Here is a 19,236-nt window from a genome sequence, read left to right on the forward strand (position 1 = left end):
TCCCGGGGTCCCTGGGGTCTTGCAAGACTATCACCATCAGAAGTGGTCCTGAAGCACGCTGATAAGAGGACGTTAAAGCTGATCCATGTGAGACACGCGAGTATCGGATCCTAGACCCCTTCCCCTCTCTGGGTCTGCAGTCCTCGTAGCTCCCAGTGCAGGGACGCGTCCCGTGTTCGTGCTCAATAGTCTCAGATGCGGGAGGCGCCCCGGCCACCTCCGTCCCCCTGACGGCCCAGGCGGGGCCCCGCTCTCACCCCTCACGGGCGCCTTCCCCAGACCACACCTCTCACTGGTGAAACGCTTCCAGAGACGAGGCTGCAGTCAGTCCGTCCAGAGCAGCCTTGTGTCTGCTCAATCCCCAGCTGGGGGCCTGAACAGCCTAGTGAGACTGACTTCAGCTGCAACAGGATGTCAGGGAACCCCAGCGGGCTTGGCCTTCAAGACGCGGTTTCAATGCTGAGTCAGCGACGTTCAGCCCTGTGAGGTCAGGGGAGTCGTTTTACCCGAGCGTCAGTTACCTCACTCAGACAAGGGAATTCTAACATTCAGTTAGAACACAGAGACGACTGTTGTAACCGAACTCTAAACAGAAGGGGAAGCAAGGGAGAAGGGACGTCCCCTGGTACCTGCGGCGGACTCCGGAGACACCGCGCCTGACCCACCCGCGTCAGAGTCAGGACCCGCCTCGCTCTCCCATCAGTGAGGACACAGCACATCCTCAACGTGAAAGGAGGCCCGTGATCCCACTGGGGGGTCACGTCCCAGTGACAGGAGGGAACACAGACCTCCCGCCCCCAAGGGCGTGAGCAGCGCGGTGCTGGGGGTGGTCAGAACCAGCCCGGGAGAGCCAGTTGTCGACTTTTCAGGAATTACAGGAGCTGGTTGTTAAACACAGTCTTTGTTAAAAGTTAAATTACAGATATTCACAAATTACATTAAAAACAAGGGCAACAGATGCTCAGAACTCCACCCTTCCTGTTTGCAGACCCACATGTCACTGTCAGCCCTGTTTTCTGGTTATTTACTCGCAGTGTCTCTGCGTGGGACACATCACCACGTGCTTCTGCAGGCCTTTCCGACAGTGAAGAGCCTTCACATCGAAGCTTGAAATCAATCACACTCAGTGTATTTACACTATGAAACATGGCAAACACCAATCCAAGCCTAAATTTATTGTTCTGCTGATTGTTTAAGACCAGGAGCTAGCCAACCACCCAGAACCTGTTTCGGTTCAGTCTTTAAGAGTAATTTTTTTTTTTTTTTTTTTACATTTTAAAGTATGCAAGGAAGGAAACGAGGGAGGGAGAGCAAAAGCAGGAAAGCAGGGAAGAAAACGTGCCAGAGGCAGACTATACGTGGCTGCAAAGCCTTAAGTATTTGCCATTATGACTTTTGCAAGAAATGTTTCTGAACCTGATGCAGAGCATTTAATAATGTAAATGAAACTGAGAGGCCTCCTCACTGGCTGTCACCCCCAGGGGATGGAAGCAGCCTCCTTCCTTGTCATTGTGGCCCCTTGAGCTTCTAAGCCAGGGATGAAGACGACCCACTGTGCTTGTAAGGTGAGCGCAGAGAAAAAGAGCAAGCCAGGCAGTCAGGCAGACAAAGATTTAGTACGGGAAGAGAGAGAGAGAAGGTGACTGGCTTTAAAGAGAAACCAGCGCCCTCCTTTTACAGCCAACCCTTCTTATACCCTATTGATGGGGAATTGTGCCCCGGAGGCAGGGGGCCTCAGTTTATCTTTAGCCCGAAGCTGGGGTCTTGTGGTCACGTAGTCGAAGGTGTCTCACGGTCGGGTGGTCACATAGTCTTGAGAAACTGGCACCAGCAGAGAGAAACAGGATACCGCCTTAAAGAAGAAACAGGATGCCCACCAGGGCCAGGTGGCCACTGTGACTTCATCCCTTGCTTGTCGGGTCGCCACAATGGGCCATATTTTAACTTATAGCTATGAGCCCCTCGTGAACCCTAACAGTGCTGAACCCCTCTCAGGATCTGAATCTCTTTCACCAGGAAGCACCCAGTGCCTTCCAGGAGCTCAGCTGAGAGGCTCAGGGATACTCACCCTCCCTGAGATCATCTGGGCCCGCTTCCACACCTCCCCACCTCGAGAAGGCCCCGCCCCACGTGTCTCTATGGTTACAGGCCCCGCCCCCAATCAGGATGGATTCCAGGCAGCCTTGGATCATTGGCTCACGCTAGAATTCTCCCTACTACAAGGGGAACCCCACTGTGGGTGCCACATGTACCTCTTTTATTTACACTATTACTTTGAGACTTTAATGAGATCATTATATATATATAAAGTCTATAGTGTTAAGAAGTACTCTGTAAAAAGTTACAAGTGGTAGAAGTTCTGAAGTTATGCTTAACGACCTCTGCTCTTCCTCAAATTTGCGTATCTGAGTGTCTGGTAACACACAGCTCCTTTCCTAGCTCAGAACCCAGGATGGAGGTCCCTCTCTGACCCTGCTTTGGTTTTGTAACTTCTTCCATGTCCCCCTGAAGACCTCATTACACCTAGGCACAGAATGGGGTCTGAGACCATGAGAAATGCACAACCCCCTCGTGGTCTGTCTAGCAAGTTCACTGTTTACTGAATAATCCTTCCTTAAGAAAGGAGAGCTCAGGGTCTTCCATCCTTCCTTCCCTCTCCCTACTCCTTCTCCCCCTCCCCTTCCCTCTTTTTTTCCTTTCCTTCTATTTATTTCACTAACACATTAAGCAAGTGTATAAAAAGCAAAGCCATCTAGGGTTCTGCAACAGGGAGTTAGCTCGCACCTAGAGTCAGCTCCCAGGCACTGCTGCCTTGGCTAGAACATGAGAATTATAATTCATTTTTATGACATACATATGCTGCCCGCTGTATCTATTCAGAAGCTACTCCTAAATTTTCTAAGGAAATGAGAAGGCAAAGGAAACAAAATCTCACTCCCAGTGGAGCCCAGCCTTCCAGCAAGATGCTTTTATGTGCCCAGGAGCACAAGAATCTTTGCAGCTTCTTTCAACAGAAAGAGTTACAGCAGTTTATGTGAGCTTTTTTTTAACTGAAAGCAGTATTTTCCATGTTGATGGTTGACAACCGACTTCAGGTGTGGACACAAAGCAAAACCAACCAGCTGGATTTCTTGCAAAGTCTGCGGAAGCCCTGGGAACCCGCGTGCCAAAGAGGACCCAGAAACCAAACTTGCATCTGCCATTTCAAAGCCCGGGGTGTCACCTCCACCCCACGTTTTCAACAGAGATATAAACAATGCCCCAAGCCTTTCTTAAAAACAAGGCATCAGGCCCAGAACAGAGTCGCTTAGGCTAAGCCCCGTGTCACCAAACCGAGACAGCTTCAGCTTTCCCAGAGACGGCATCTTCAGTTAAGTCCACCAGAAACCCCCTGACCAGCACCAGTCAGGGTGAAAGGTTGTTGCTGAAGGATAAGACGCTGGGATTCTTGGCCTCCGGAGGAGACAAATTCAATTTGGATTGCTCAGAGCTTTTGTGTAATGAAGTTTTATTAAAGTATAAAGGAGGTAGAGAAAGCTTCTGACATAGGCATCAGAAGGGGGCAGAGAGACTACCTCCCTGCTAGTCTTCAGCTGGATGCTATATAGTCATTAGCAGTCTGTTAATGAAAAGAAAAGACTGTCTTAAAACTCTGAATGGCACCGGATAATTCATCCCAGGCCATAAAACGACTGACTTGAATCTTGTGGAAGAGCAGATTACCATACAAATAGTTTCGTTTACATTGATTAGGGGAACAATATCTGAGTATAACATACCAGTTTGTCAAATAGGTTGAGCCATTTGGCGGAACCAACTTGAAGACAGAGTCTGGGGCACATTAACATGCTGCTGCTAAGTCACGTCAGTCGTGTCCGACTCTGTGTGACCCCATAGATGGTAGCCCACCAGGCTCCCATCCCTGGGACTCTCCAGGCAAGAATACTGGAGTGGGTTGCCATTTCCTTCTCCAGTGCATGAAAGTGAAAACTGAAAGTGAAGTCGCTCAGTTGTACCCGACTCTTCGTGACCCCATGGACTGCAGCCTACCAGGCTCCTCTGTCCATGGGATTTCCCAGGCAAGAGTACTGGAGTGGGTTGACATTAACATAGCTTAAGACAAACATTTCCATCAGAAAAAAATGTATTGGTTAACTCAAGGTTTGAGAATAGTTAGCTTCAGGTGAAACCAGGTGTCATGGCAACACAGCATTTTAAGAGAAACCTCCTTTTAAATTTGTATAGAGAAGGAAAAAAATATCACCAGTTTGTTTCCTCCTGCCGCTTAAGAGAGAGAACAATGTCTGGCACTTGCAGCCTATTTCCTCCACTTGGAGACCCCTGGCCTTCCTGCCTGTTACCCTCTCAAGGGCATCTGCCTGACTGGCCCCTGCTAGCCTCTAGAGCAGGGATCCCCAGCCCCCAGGCCTGGAGCCAGTACCAGTCCATGGTCTGTTAGGAACTGGGCCACCCAGTGGGAGGTGAGCAGCTCCCCATCGCTGGCATTACCGCCTGAAACTCCGACACCCCGCCCCACCATCCATGGAAAAACCGTCTTCCACAAAACCAGTCCCCGGTGCCAAAAAGGTTGGGGATCGCTGCCCTAAAGGAAATAATTGTGCAATAACCAACCAGCTTTTTTTGACGAATGAAACCTCCCTGTTCCCGCTCCCTTCTGTCTATAAAACTCTTTCATTTTGTACAGCTTCTCAGAGTTTCTTTCCACCTACTTGACGGGATACTGCCTGATTCAAATCAATTTTTGCTCAAACTCTAAAGGTTTTACAACGCCCCAAACAGACTCCCCTCCCCTAACAGCTGCCAGGATCCCAGAGCAACCAGGGTGGGTACCTGCTGTTCTCTTGCTGTCCCTGGAAGTGCTGGGCGAGTCCACTTGGTCCTGGATCCGCAGCTTTTGCTTCTTGAGCTTCCAGGCCATCTGAGCATTTCTTTTTCTGCTCTGGGTCAGGAAACCTGCTGGAGGCTGCCTGCTCTTGACGCAGGAAGGAGAGTATCTGGCATCAGAGTGGATCTGACTTAAGGTGGGGCTAACCTATCAAAGATAATCCGTGGGGAACTTTTAACTTAGGTAAGCTTATCCATTTACAAGATGCCCTGAAGCAGCAGTCCCCAACCTTTTTGGCACCAGGGACTGGTTTCGTGGAAAACAGTTCTTCCACTGATGAGGGAGGAGGGGGATGGTTCTGGGATGATTCAATTGCATTACAATTAATGTGCACTTTATTTTTTAGTTGGATTGTTATTGAGTTCTAAGAGCTCTATATCTATTTTGGATAGTAACCCCTTACTGGATATATGATTTACAAATGTCTTCTCCCATTTGGTAGGTTGCCTTTTTATTTTGTTGATGGTTTCTTCCACTGTGCAGAAGTTCTTTGGCTTAATGAAGTTGCATTCATTTATGATTGTTGTTATGGTGGTGGTTGTCACTGCCTTTGGAATCAGATCCAAAAAAAGATCACAAAGACAATGTCAAGCACCTTACTGCCTATGTTGTCTTCTAGGAGTTTCATGGCTTCTGGTATTACATTCAAATCTTTAATCCATTTTGAGTTAACTCTTGTGTATGGTATAAAATAGTGGTCCAGTTTTCCTAACACAATTTGCTAAAGACTGTCCCTTCCCCACTGTATATTCTTGTCATAAATTGACTAATATATAGTCTTGGGTTTATCTCTGAGCTCTTTATTCCGTTTCACTGATCTATGTGTCTGTTTTTATGCCAGTGCCATGATTACTACAGCTTTGTAACACAGTTTGAAATCAGAAAGTATGATGCATCCAGCATTGTTCCTTTCTCAGTATTGCTTTGGCTCAATATCCAGGATATTTTGTGGTTCCATACAGATTTTAGTATTATATGTTCTAAATATTTGTGAGAATGCCACTGAGATTTCAATGAGGATTGCATTGAATCTGTAGATCATTTGGGGTAACATGGACATTTTTACAATATTATTTTTTTCCAATCCATTTGTGTCTTCTTCAGTTTCTTTCATCAATGTCTCACAGTTCTCAGTGTATGGATCTTTTGCCACCTGCCTTGGTTAAATCTGTTCCTATGCATTTTCTTCTTTCTGATGCAATTATAAATGAAATTATTTTCTTCATTTCTCTAATAGTTTGTTGGTAGTATTTAAGAACACAACAGGTTTTATACATTGATTTTTCTTAACCCTGCAACTTTACTAAATATGTGTATTAGTTCTAATGGTTTTCTGGTAGAGTCTTTAGGGTTTTCCATATACAAAATCATGTTGTTCACAATAATAGTTTTACCTCTTCCTTTTCAACTTCATTGCTTTTTATTTCTTCTTCCTGACTAATTGCTCTAGCCAAGATTTTCAATACTGTGTTGAATAAAAGTGTCTAGAGTGGGCATTGTTGTCTTGTTCCTGATCTTAAAGGAAAAGCTTTCAGCTTTTTACACTGAGTATAATATTAGCTGTTGTTTTGTCATATATGGACTTTACTATATTGAGGTACATTCAATCTATACCCACTCTGTTGAGAATTTTTATCATAAATGGATGTTGAAATTTTCAAGTGCCTTCTCTGTGTCTATTGAAATGATCATGATTTTTATCCTTCATTTTGTTACTACCCATTGGTTGTTGAACCTTTCTCTCCCAGAACAGCTTTTGCTTTTCTTGTTTGTCTGATTTTGTGTCCTGAGACCTTAGCTTTGGAACAATCAAAGCTAAGGGGGCCCCAAGATGTGACCAGGAAGAAATGAAGGGTAGAAATGCAGAAAGAAACGCCAGTGACAACTAAAGTTCTACTGATCGTTGCCAGCTTTCAAGGCAACTGTCTGCATCTCTCAGCTGTGTTTTGGGAATGATTTGGGTCTTGGGAGGATAGTATCTTCTGCACTCTCCTTAGGGGTGTCTCTTACAGCTGAAGGGGAATGGACTTTGCCACCCCAAAATATGCCAGTTACACATGAGGATTATTTAGCTAAAGGCAACCAAGAACTCAGTAGACTCAGGAAAAGCTCTTTACCTTCCCTTCCACTGCCTAATTTACACTGGAAAGAAGGCCTGTACCACAAAGAAAAGCATTATCAAAGATGGCATCTTGAAACAGGAGGGAAGGGGCTGGGAACAACTTTCAAAAGAATGACAAAGCTGGTGAGGATACAACATAAACTGTTCAGAACCAGTGAGGTACAAGATGGTGGAAGATGTGACTTTCAGCGGACTTTGAGCCTCATTATGTGTTCATTGTAAATATCAGCATATGCTGAATGATACAGCCACAGGTCCCATGACCATTCGGACGCCGATCATAAAAAGCCAAAGAGTGGTGGCCCAATTCCTGGAAATTCTCGTCCCTTCCCCCAAACTGTTGGAATAATCCTCCCACGTATTAGCCTATGAAATTACCCAGACCACAGAAACTAACCACCCCGTATTTCGGGGCCACTCTCGACCTTTGAGATAGACTACATTCTGTCTGTGGAATGTGTATCTCTCTAAATAAATTCATTTCTTATCTATCATTTTGCCTCTCATTGAATTCTTTCAGCAATGAGACATGAAGAACTCGAGGTTGTCTTAAGACAGGTGTGGGATTTCAATTGAAAGACAGTGGGTTTGAGTCCTAGCCTGCAGCAGTCTCAAGACCTAATCTGAGTTTCGGCTGGGTCTGAGTTCCATCTGAGGTGTGTGGTTTCAGTTTTACCTAAGAAACTTACGTGCTAACCAGGTAATTTTTGTTTTTGCAATATCTCTGCTTTCCTGTGAATTACCTTCCTCCCCTTTGTATCATCAGACCCCTACCCCTCTCCTTAGCTCTGGTGTTACATAGGATGTTGTTACCTGTCTGTCTTTTAAGATTTCATATCTTTATGGGCTCCATAAATGTGTTTCTCCCATTATTCTCTCACATCAATTTAATTATTAGGCTAGCCAAAGAACCTAGAAGGGAAGAAGGTGGAAAATTTTACAACCCTACATATCCAAGCAACTGTGCAATACTGCCAAGAATATTTGCTTTTTGTCTCAGCTGAAATCTGACAAGGTATTTGAAAGAATTCTTTTTAAAGAATGGTCAGAAGTTGACCACGGTGGAAGCTGATATTCAGAACCTGACATGAGTTTTTTTTCCCCAAGGCTTTCTCCTTTAAGCTAAAATGAAACCATATACCCAGAGCAGGGAAAAACCTTCTGAAGCCTTCGTGGAAGGGTTACTAAAACATTCCCACAACACATAGCTCTAAATCTAGGACAAGGGAATCTTCTGACTTCCATCTTAGTTGAAAATCTTCTCCCTGATATAAAGAAGCAAACTGAGGATAATGTAGTTGGGTGAGGAGGGCAATTTCCATATCATTCAGGTGGGCCCAATCCTTTGAGGAATTAAAAATTGTACTTTTCTTACAAATCTGGTCTTCACAACATCAGACATGTGGCTCCAGAAACAATTCAAAGCCCACCTATTATTTTTTACCAAGTCCCAAACATTCCCTATTGATCTCAGAAACCTTGCAGATATTTACAAAATCTTTGAACTTAGCAAACAAAAGCCATTTGTGGTGGGACTTGAATTTTTCTCTGTGCCTTTTGAGATGTGAGTTTCCTCCAGTTGGGTCGAGTGAGTCTCCGCTTTCAGAGTTCAATCTGAGAGAGGAAGTCCCACGGACCAACCATCTCCGTGTATGGCACTGTATTCACACGAGGGGCAATTTCGCTTAACTAAGGGTTCAGGGGAGATTTTGGAAGGAGGAGGTGCCCAGGTTTATCACCATTTTGTCCCCACTTGTGTGACATAGGTTCATAACGATTCATCATCGTCATAAGTGATCACCAACATTTACTGGCGTTTGCTGGGCACCAGGTCTTGTGCTCAGAACAGACTAGAGCGATGAGAGCCATCTGAACTGGCTCCCAGGGATTCTCTGACATTATCTCCCATCCCTCTGCGTCACCACACTGGCCTCCTCCAGATGTTCCTCCAACAGAGCAAACTCAGCTACCATCCCCCACTCCCCCCAAACACTCAGCCGTGCGCACGCAGTCCTTGCTGCCCAGGGCACCCTCCCTCATCTGGCCCACTTCCTCACTGAGATCTTCCCCTACCTGCTATTTAAAATCCAGGGCCTACAGCAGTGCCTGGTGCACAAGCAGATGTTTAGCAAATGCTTATTAAACCCACACGAGCTTGGTAAGTAGCAACTGGGTCCCCGAGGCCAGCCTCCTGAGCAGCTGATATCCTTAACGGGCTCTGCGGTCTGAGAAGACTGCGGAAAGGACACCCCAGACGAGGACACAGCAGGGCAGAGGCCCTGAGATGACACAGTGCTGGGAGAAGGGTGGAAAATCATCTTTGCGGCTAGAAGTGCACATATGAGGGAAGTGAGAGGTGAGGCCCGGGAGGAAGCTGCGGGGGAATGCAGAGGCTCTGCAGGCTGGGATTGTGCTCTGAACCCCCCACATGGCGCAGTGGTAAAGAATCCGACCGCCACACAAGACTCCCTGGATCCCTGGGTGGGGAAGATCCCCTGGTTTGCCTCCATGGACAGAGGAGCCTGGTAGGCTCCAGCTCATGGGGTTGCAGAGTCGGACATGACTGAGCACACATCTTAGCCCTTACGGGTAAAATTCAGGAATCCGAGATGAGGCCATGGAAATGGAGTGGCCTCGACACTCAGGCAGACGCTGAGGCGGCCCGAGCCCGCCACGGGGCTGGTGGGCGGAGTCCGTCGAGGCCCCGCCCAGGCTGCCTGGCCGCCCCATCCCCTCCGGCGGAGAAAGGAGGGGTTCACGATCCCGACCCCGACCCTCAAAGCCCCGGAGCACAGACTGAGCCCGCGGAGGAGGAGCACGGTCCGCAAACGTGGCCTTTATTCCCGGGCGAGCTTGAAGGAAGGTGGGGCCGGGTGGGGCGTCGGGACCAGCTCCGTCGGCGGCGCCAGGTCGCCCTCACTGGGGAGCTGGGGGCCGACCTGCTGGGGCGGGGGCCGGTAGTCAGGCCTGCTGGGAGGGGGAGCGGGGGGCAGGCCTGCTGGGGCGGGCCCGGTCCCCACCCCCGAGGACGCCCTGCGTCCGCACTCGCGCCTCCCGCAGGGACCCCGGGCGCGCGCCGCCCGCTCTGTCACGGCGCGCCTGCCGGCTCTCTACCTCTTCAGCGCCGGCCCGGTCCTCTGGGGTGCTCTGGGTCTGGGCGGGGGCCTCTCCCCCGAGTTTCTCTGGCTCCGCCTTCAGCCTGCGGGGAAGGGGCGCTGAGGACCCCCGGGAGCCCGCCGGGAGGCCCGGGTGCGGGGAGCCCCGCCCTCCCGGGAGACGGCGCTGGGGGCGGGCCTCGGCCCCTCCCCGCCTCCCTGGCCCTCTCACCCGCCGATCACCGCCCGGGCGGCGGGGGCCTCGGGCGGCAGGAGCAGCCGCCGCTCCACGTCCTCCAGCCGGGCCAGCGCCTGCCTCTCTGGGGGCGGGCGGGGCGTCGTGGGCGGTGCCAGGGCTCCCGCGGGCCGCCCTGGCCCCGCCCCCGCCCCCGCCCAGGGCCCAGGTCCCACCTTCGGTGAGCAGCTGCTCCTGGCTGCTCTGCAGGGCACGGATCTCCCAGGCCAGTCGCCGCTTCAGCATCTGCGAGGAGAGAGAGGAGCCCTGTCCCTGCAGCTCTCCTCCTGGCCCCCTCCTCCTCCGCGCCTCTCGGAAAGTCCTCATCCGAATTAGTGGGTTCATGCCTTCATTCAGCTACCCATTCATTCGGTTTGCCGCTTCTGCTGGGGCCGGGGGTGGCTCGGGTAGAGGCCCTCTCCCCCTCAGTCACTCCCCAGGTCCCCGTGTGCCTCTTAAACCTCACCTCTTCCCACTCTTTCATCCTCCAGCCCCACGGTTTGCTCTTCCTCAAATACACCAGGCATGGTTCCCTCCCAGGGACATTTGCTCTCTGACACCTGCATGGCTTCCTCGCTTATTAATACGTGTCTGTGTTCAGATGACACCTGCTCACAGAGGACTTCCCCACTGGCATTACTGGATCTATTGACTTGTTTTCTTGTTTTAGACTCTGGGCATGCCTCCCCGTGCCCCTAACCAGCTTGGGGACCGCAAAGACTTGGCCCCTCTGGAGTGCCGCTGGACACATCCAGAGACACTGGCTGAACGAAGGGATGACCTGGCCGTGTCTGGATCGGGGTTCCCATTTGCCACTGCAGGATGAGCACTCTAGGCAAGCAGGAGGGGTGCGAGGTTAGCAAAGGCCAGGGCAACAGTCTGGGCAACGGAGGCTGAGTGCAGCAGTGGGGGTTGGTGAGAGGTGGCTGGGTGGGCTGAGCTGAGCGGGTGACAGGAAGACAGGAGTCGAGGACCACCCCTTGGCATTGGGCCTGAGCAGCAGAGATGCTGGAGCCAGGGGAGGAGGGGCTCCAACAGAGGCAATGATAATGGCTCACGTGGAATTCCCAGAGGTCCTTGTGCGGGCCTATCAAGTCCTCCAGCTGTTCTTCCATGGGCAACCTAGGGGCCGACATCCAAGAATAAGCAAACACAGGGTAGGACTGACCAACCCTCACTGCCGCTTCAGATCTGGGCCTGGGGCTCCCTCTGCTAGGAGCCCCTTCAAGGGTTTTATCCTCCAAGCCTTGCTTCCAACAGCCAGCCTTGCAACAAGCTTGCCTTCCAACAAGCTCTCCCTCAGGCAAGCCCCACTCCCATCCCCCACACCAGGCCACTCCAAGCACTAGACCCAGGGTCACCCCAGGGTTACCCCAGCTTGCTCTGTCCTTGACTCTCTGTGACCTGAGAGTTCTGGATAGAAATTTGCTCTGTGTGTTCTGCCAACACGTAGTTCCTGGGAAAGGAAAGAAAACCCTCAGTTACAGTCTCTGTTTGAGCCACCAAGCCTTCTATCCGGAGCGGGGTTGGGAGTCTGTTCAGAACCTTTATCATTCTCCTTTTTTTAAATCAAATGGGAACCTTGTAAGCCTTTCTTGACACTCTTACCCTGTCCATTCTGTCTCCCATCAAACCGTGCCTTTCCAAGAAATCCCTGTGAAGGGTACATTGGTTTAGTTTCACACATTCTAAAGTCCAGGGTTGAAGCCTGGATCTGCTATTCCACTATAATCTTATACAAGTTATTCAGCCTCTGTGGGTCTGTTTCCTCACATGTAAAATGGTGGGACTGTCATTGTGAGCACTGGTTGATAACTGAACACCATCTGCTCCTCAGACAGTGGTAGGTGTGGTGTGATTAAGCATATATACACTTTAACTATCTGTCGTCAGGTTTTCCCATGTTATTAAAATCTTGATGCCCGAGGGTGTGAGACCCCTGGTCACAAGAATGTGTTAAGCAAAGGTTCAAAGGATGGAGAGATAGATGGATAGATGGCTGGACAGCAAATTGAATAGGTGAGTGATAGGCTGCAGAGATGATGTCTGGTTAGAGAAATGATGAGTGGAAGGATAATGGATGGATGCAGAAATATAGGAAAGACTGACAGAAGGATGGATAGCTGGATGGATAGATGGCTGGGTAAAGAAATGAATGCCTACATGGATGACTGGAAAGGTGGAGAAAAGAATGGTTGGATGGATGAAAGATGATTAGATGAAAGGCTGGAGAGATTAATGGCTATCTGGCTGGCTGAAGAGTTGGATAGTTGGTTGGATGTATGGGAGAGTGGATGGATGGGTCGGTAGATGGATGGGTGTGTAAATGGGTGCCTGGGGGCATACATGAGCAGACAGATAAACAAATGAAAGGATGGCAGAAGAGCTGGATAAACCATAGAAGACCTAAAATAATACCAGAGGATGGAATTTAGTATCCACTTGATAAACTAGCAATGAATGATTAAATGAGTTCATCTTAACGCCACCACTTATCAAAGATGAGCAGGCAAGGCTCACTCAATTTTATACAAAGGGAAAATGAGTGTGTGTCCAAGATTTCTTTTCCCTAGCTCTTGCCCCCTCCTCCCTCAGGCTGGGAAATGAGGCAGGGAGAGCTGGGCGGGACCTCTTACCTCTGTGCCTCCTCCGCCTTCCTTTGGCAATGCAGCTGGAGGGTCCTCAGGGCCTCTGGGGGGAGAGGGACCAGGGGGCTCTGAGAAGTCAGAAGGGGCAGAAGGGGCCTCACAGCACGCTGGGCATTGGGGGCACTGAGGGGACTTCAGTGTTTACTCCAAGTCAGACGGCGGCTGAGGGGCAGATCTGAGCAGAGAGGGAAGCACCCCACCTCTGATCTCAGGGGGATTCCTCTGGCTGCCTGAGAACTTCAGGCTTTTGTAGGGGGACCGGGTAGAATGATGAGGATGAAGCAGCTGGTAAATACCTTGCTTTCTGCTCAGAACCTCCTCCAGGTGCACTTTCTCTCCACTCACTGGAAAACACAGGGACACTCTGAGTCTCCGGGGCCTCATCCTCTGCCCAGACTGCACCTTCATGCAGGGGAAGGCCCCAGGTCACACAGAAGGTCCAGCCCCCTCAGGGGAGGGCAGTGTCTGCTCGCAGGCCCTGCACCCACCTCCCGCTGGGGACCATCTTGGTCCAGCTTCCCCCCCTGGGAGTCCACACGCCCTGTGAAGGGGTGAAGGACTGCAGGGCTCCCTTGTGTGGCATGTGCACAATAGAATGTGGAGAGGATGAGAAATTGCAAAAGTACACCATGATAAGCGGGAATAAAGGCTGTGAAGAAATAAATCAAGCTGTGGGGAGTGTGTGAGATGAGGTGGTATTCGATGTTTAGAGGGGGCTGTCAAGGGAGACCTGTTGGGGTGAAGTTTCAACTGAGAACTTGAAAGGTGACTCAAACCAGCGCGAGGCAATGTGGGTTATGTAGGACGAAAGCCTCAGAGTGAGGAGCAGCCTGTGCAAAGACCCTGAGGTCAGCACTGGCCACGAGCTCTCTGCGCCCTTCTGCTGGTCTCACTTACAGGAGTCCAGGTCCTGACGTAGGGCCTCCCAAAGAGCTTGGACTTCTCCCAGTTCCTCACTGGATTTCTCCTTCGCTGGGCCGGGGAGAAAGGAGGAAGACAGGGTGTGAGGGTGGCCTCCAGCCTTGCTGTATTCTCCCGCAGACCGGGACACGGCATACCCACCTTCAGACAATCCAGAGGGGCCTGGATCTTACAGGTGATGCAGTGGAGGCTTCCCCAGCCCATGCCCCTCTTGGCCAGCGGGCCATCTTAGATCCCGGAGTTTACCTTGCTGAAGCTCATGAATCCGGTTAATCAGGTCTTCAATCTGTGGCTCCAGGCTTCCTTCTGCAGAAGGAAAGAAAGACTGAGCCAGAGATGGCAGGTGCCTGGCTGTCCTGGGCAGAAGGAGTAGGGTGGGTGTTGGCACTGTGTCTCTGCTGCTGTTGATCAGCATTTACGGAGCACACGAGAGAAACCCTTGCAGGGCCTGCGTTCTGGGTGGGAGAGATGGACACTGAGCAAAGATTCGAGATGTCAATGCTGGTGGCAGTGGATGCTGCGAAAGGAAATAAAGTGGAACAAAGGGCTGAAGAGTGAAAGAAGATGCCTCTTGAGATATGGAGAGGCCCCAAATGATGTGGAGGAAGGAACCCTGTGGTTCTGGGGTGCGGGGCGTAGGGAGCGTGGAGGGGGGAACATGCCAGCCAGAAAGACCATGTATGCAGAGCCCCTGCAGTGACTGAGACATAGGCCTACAACATACGCCAAGGGGTCTGGGATGGCTGGTATGAGTCTAGTGAGTGAGCGGACAGGTAACAGGAGGCAAGGTGGAGACATGGGGGCAGCAGATGGTCCAGGGCCTTCTGGGCCATGGCAGAAGCTTGTGTGTGTAATTCTGAATGAGGTGGGAGACAGTGGACACCTCCTGAAAACTAATGCCCCACCACATGGAAAGCCTAGCAGGGTGGGTTGTCGCTTCTGCGTATCTGGACTCTGATGCTGAAATATGAGGAAGATGCCACTTGCATTTTGACAGCTATCAAATTCTCCGATGACAGGGAGATCACTGTCTCTTTAGGGAGTCATCTCTAACTTCGCACAGTCCAAATTTCAGTGCTCCTAATGTGGAAGCCCTCCTCGTCCTCTCTGGCTTCAAGGTTGAAAGCACAGAATTAAGGGGAAAATCTGCCCAACCTTTGCTGGTGTCACTACCACCCCAAGACATCCTGAAGTTCAGTTTCTGGATTTTTTGGAGGCCACCTTCCCCAGCTCCTGTGACTTCTTAGAGACTGAGTGCTCTCTGAGGTGCTGATTAGGACGTGACTCCCCAAGGTCTTCGTTTTACCGGGGATGGTTAGGGTCACTCTGCATTTTCAATCCCCAATTCCTCTACCTAATTTTAGCCTGGGCAGCAGCTGCAATGCTGTAGCCACAGTCAGGGCACAGAAGGTGTTCATTTATTTGGAACAGACCAGTGGATTGTAGTATTTTAAGCTGCTGATGGACGAGAGGAGAGGGTGATCCAACCTCAAACCCAGCCAGTACTCTGCCCCAGCCCTGATGTAGGTACTGGATGCAGGCTGGTTCCCAGTCTCCCATCAACAAGCAAAGCCAGGTGCAAAGCTGTTTGTGCTGCCAGCTTCCATTTGCATATAAAAAAGAACAAGAATATACACCCAAAATGGAATTTTTTTAAATCTCCAGAAAAATACTAGAGAATTTAAAAATAGTTGCTGCTGGCCTATGGGTCAGGGAAATGGATGGCTGTGTGTGTGTGTGTGTGTATGCACACATGCATTTGTGTGTTGGGGAGTAGCTTATATGTCTTGAATTTCGAAGCTGTGCTTTAGGTTGAAAGAAGCGGTATAAGAGGGAGAAAGTGCAATGGGATAATTTCCCAAGGTTGTGAGTTGACGGGTTGGAGATTTGACCATATCTTCCTGTCTTAAAACCTCTTTGGGCTAAGCCTCAGACACAAGGACACACATGACCTTTCTGCAGCTTTTTCACCATTTCCAGCAAGTCTTTGGTCTTCTCTGAAGACTCGGTCTGACCTGTAGAATGAAAACCAGAATTACAGCCTGCAGTGAGAGTGACAGGCGACTGAGGAAACGGCCCCACTTGTCTGGGAAGGGAGGAAGAAAGTCTCAGCAGGTTCTGAGAACACCCCTGGCTGAACCAAGGCTCGGCCAAGGGGCAGCCCTCCAGCCAGAGCAGGGTCCCTACAGGACCCCTGTCTTTTGTCTCTGAGGCTGAGGGAGTGCGGTGGGTGAATCAGAACCTCTACTGGTCTGTTCTCCCCAGGAGGTCACGGAACACCACCCTGAGCAAAACTCAGGGGTGAGAGAAGATGAGGCACTTTTGTTGCTGTTGTTCTCAACCAGCATGAAGTTGCAGGCAATGCGACAGGACAGAATGATTTCATATGAATTTCTTTCCAATAACTGTAGGCCACAATTTGCAAATTCTGAAAGAAGCAATGGGTTTAGGACATGGCTGCTAACATCCACAAAAGATACCTGGATATTGTGAGCCTCCTGATGAAACAACACAACACCACTGTGTGAAGGACTCTGCTCCCTGTCCCCAACCCCAACCAAGAAAAAAGAAAAAGGAATACTATCAGGTTTCCATTTCTAAATACCAATTCAGAGGAAATATGAGGAATAGGAAAACATGTTAAATGACACAATGGGGATGAAGTCAGCATCATCCAGATGCTGGGAAATTCCACACCCAGGACAACCTGGTTTCTTCAACAAATAAACTGCAAAGAAGGAAAAGAGGGGAAGAGGAAACTATAGATTAAGAGATGAGACATATAGCAATCAACTCTAATGAAAACAGACTTTATTTAGGTCTTGATTCAAACGTAATTTTGCCACATATATTTCTAGGTACTTTTTAAAGTGAGCCTGTGTTACTTATAACAACAAAAAGAGCAAAAATACCAACATCTTAAACTGTTGTAAAATCAGTGACAAAGGGACAACTCCCAGTGACTCATTGTTTGCTCTCCAAGAAAAATTAAGCAGAGAAGATGAAAAGAAGCTCACAAAACACATATGATAGCCAAAGAGTAAATGAAGAAATGCTTACCCACTTTGGTATACAGTGCAAAGTCCCTCCCTCAAGACCTAAGTTCCTCAGTTACCCTCTGCAAGGCCACCTGCATGACAGGCTATTTGTGTATACTCATTCAAATCACATACAAGCATATGCCCACTTTTCTGATAAAGATGGTGTCATGTCCTAAATGGCATTTCACAGTTTATATCTTTCCTTTTTATTTAAAAAATATTTACTTGTTTGACTGCATCGGTTCTTGTGGCACGCCGATCTTCAATCTTCATTGCAGCATTTGCGATCTTTAGTTATGGCATGTGGCATCTGCTTTTTAAGTTGTGGCATGCAGGATCTTCAGTTGCAGCAATGTCAACTCTTAGCTGCGGCACATGGGATCTAGTTCCCTGTCTAGGGATCGACTGAACCTGGGCCCCCTGCGTTGGGAACATGCAGACTTAGCCAGTAGACCGCCAGAGAAGTCCCTGCATTTTTCCATTTGATAACATATATACTAATGATCTTTTAAAGTTGTCCCCTATTGATGGACACTTAGGTTGCTGCTTTTGCTGTTACAAATAATGCCACAGTGACTATCTGTGTTAGTTTTCTTGAGAAGCCATAACAGTACCTCTACGTGGGTCTTTCTTTTGTGTCTTTCACCTTAAATTCTATCTTTATATGTCCAAATTTCCCTCTTCTTATACTGACACCAGTTAATTAGATTAGGGTACACCCTTATTCTGCACGACGCTTAACACAGTCTCAAAAACTCTTGTTTCCAAATAAGGTCACATATTGAAGTTCGAGTGGACATGAATTTTAAGGGGACACATTTCAATCTAATGTAAGATCCTGGTACATTCTTCTTTATGCATGCATGGGAATGTTACTGAATGAATTCCTAGAAGACTACTGGATGGATCAAGGGGCATGTATGTTACTAAATCTGGTATTTTAAAGTTGCCCTCCCCCTAGAGGCCCATGAAGACTCCTTCCTCACACTCTTATCATTCAAATATCTTTTCAACCTTTGTCACTTTTGCCAATTGTATAGGCAAAAACAGTATTTCATTTCAAACTTTCTGGTAGTAAATATCAAAAACTTACTCAACTCCTCTGGATCAGAAATTCCACCTCAAGGCAAGGAAATAATTTTAGGAAATAATTAAGGATGGTGGGCAAGACTGTTTCATTGTCCATAATCTTAAAATATGGAGGCAACTTAAAGATACCTTAGTTGATTACAGCACCTTCATAGGCTAAAATTCTTTGCAGCCATTAAAACTTATGCTGTAAATCAGGGGCTGTTAACCTGAGCTTATTAAATTTTGCTGAAATATTTGGTATCATGTTCACTTTCTTTACATCCTTTTTCCTCATATTAGATGTATTCATTTAATTTTGCATTTGAATTTTTAAATTACTTAATAAACAACTGAAGAAGAACAAGGAGTAAAAAGTAAAAGTCTCCTCTCACCAACAGTCCCTTATCCAAGTCACTCCAAGTTTGGGGAAGACACTTAGAGCTTGGTAAGAACTATTGCATCTATTGCTTTAATTTTCACTTACCCAAATGACATTCTAAAAACATTCAAGCACTACAGAAATATGTGAAATTAAATGCAACTCCCTTCTCTTCTTAGCTCTAAATCTTATTGTCTTTCTCTGGTTTCACTGGTTGGTATGTCTCCTCTGGATACTCTTAAGTTCTTCAAATACTCTTAGTATTTGGAATAAAACAACAACAAAAAAATTAAATCTACTTTAATAATAAAGGGAGGTGTTTGTGATTACTTGTTTTTAGTATTATGAGGATTTCCAAATGCACATGAAATTAGGTAGGATACCATGATGAACTCTGGTTTACTCATTGCCCAGATCTAACAATCATTAATATCCACTGATATTTGCTTCAGCTATTGTGTGTGTGCTGAAATATTTTCAAGTAGGTCCCAGACTTCATGACATTTCATCCCTAGATGAAATTAATTAAGAGTCTCAAAAAAACAGTCTCAACTACTAGAAGACATTTTCTTAGATGACTGCAGTTCTAGAGTCTCACCAAGATACATCACTAATTATTGGATCATTTATATCACCAAATACCCACAACACATGTGGTTTCCCATGATTGTCCCCATATGTCTCTCACAGCTGGCTTGTTCAACCATTTCTGGGAAAGCTCCATTTTTCCTCTCGACTGCATTTCTAGTCCTAGTCACGCCGTAAGATCATGAGTGATCGGTAAATCTTTTAAATAGTTCAAGTAACATCTTGACAAA

The 19,236-nt window shown here is 48.1% G+C and overlaps 1 protein-coding gene across 5 annotated transcripts in view; it reads right to left on the reverse strand.

The window, feature by feature from the left end:
* Positions 1–19,236, reverse strand: part of SYCE1L (synaptonemal complex central element protein 1 like) — a 99,218-nt gene that overhangs the window by 77,488 nt on the left and 2,494 nt on the right. The window contains exons 2-12 of one of the 5 annotated variants that reach the window (XM_070451511.1): positions 15,880–15,942; positions 14,174–14,233; positions 13,904–13,978; positions 13,303–13,350; positions 12,995–13,049; positions 11,731–11,814; positions 11,417–11,480; positions 10,535–10,604; positions 10,356–10,443; positions 10,143–10,227; positions 4,852–4,988 (exon numbers count right to left, since the gene is read on the reverse strand). In XM_070451511.1, coding sequence (XP_070307612.1) covers positions 4,852–4,988; positions 10,143–10,227; positions 10,356–10,443; positions 10,535–10,604; positions 11,417–11,480; positions 11,731–11,814; positions 12,995–13,049; positions 13,303–13,350; positions 13,904–13,978; positions 14,174–14,233; positions 15,880–15,942 — 829 coding nt within the window. Of the gene's footprint in view, positions 1–4,851; positions 4,994–9,844; positions 9,968–10,142; positions 10,444–10,534; positions 10,605–11,416; positions 11,481–11,730; positions 11,815–12,994; positions 13,050–13,302; positions 13,409–13,903; positions 13,979–14,173; positions 14,234–15,879; positions 15,943–19,236 lie in introns of those variants that run through there. The other 4 variants (XM_070451513.1, XM_070451512.1, XM_070451509.1 and 1 more) reach the window with 4 other exon arrangements.

Source organism: Odocoileus virginianus, chromosome 20, assembly GCF_023699985.2.
Source record: "Odocoileus virginianus isolate 20LAN1187 ecotype Illinois chromosome 20, Ovbor_1.2, whole genome shotgun sequence".
Taxonomy (NCBI): domain Eukaryota; kingdom Metazoa; phylum Chordata; class Mammalia; order Artiodactyla; family Cervidae; genus Odocoileus; species Odocoileus virginianus.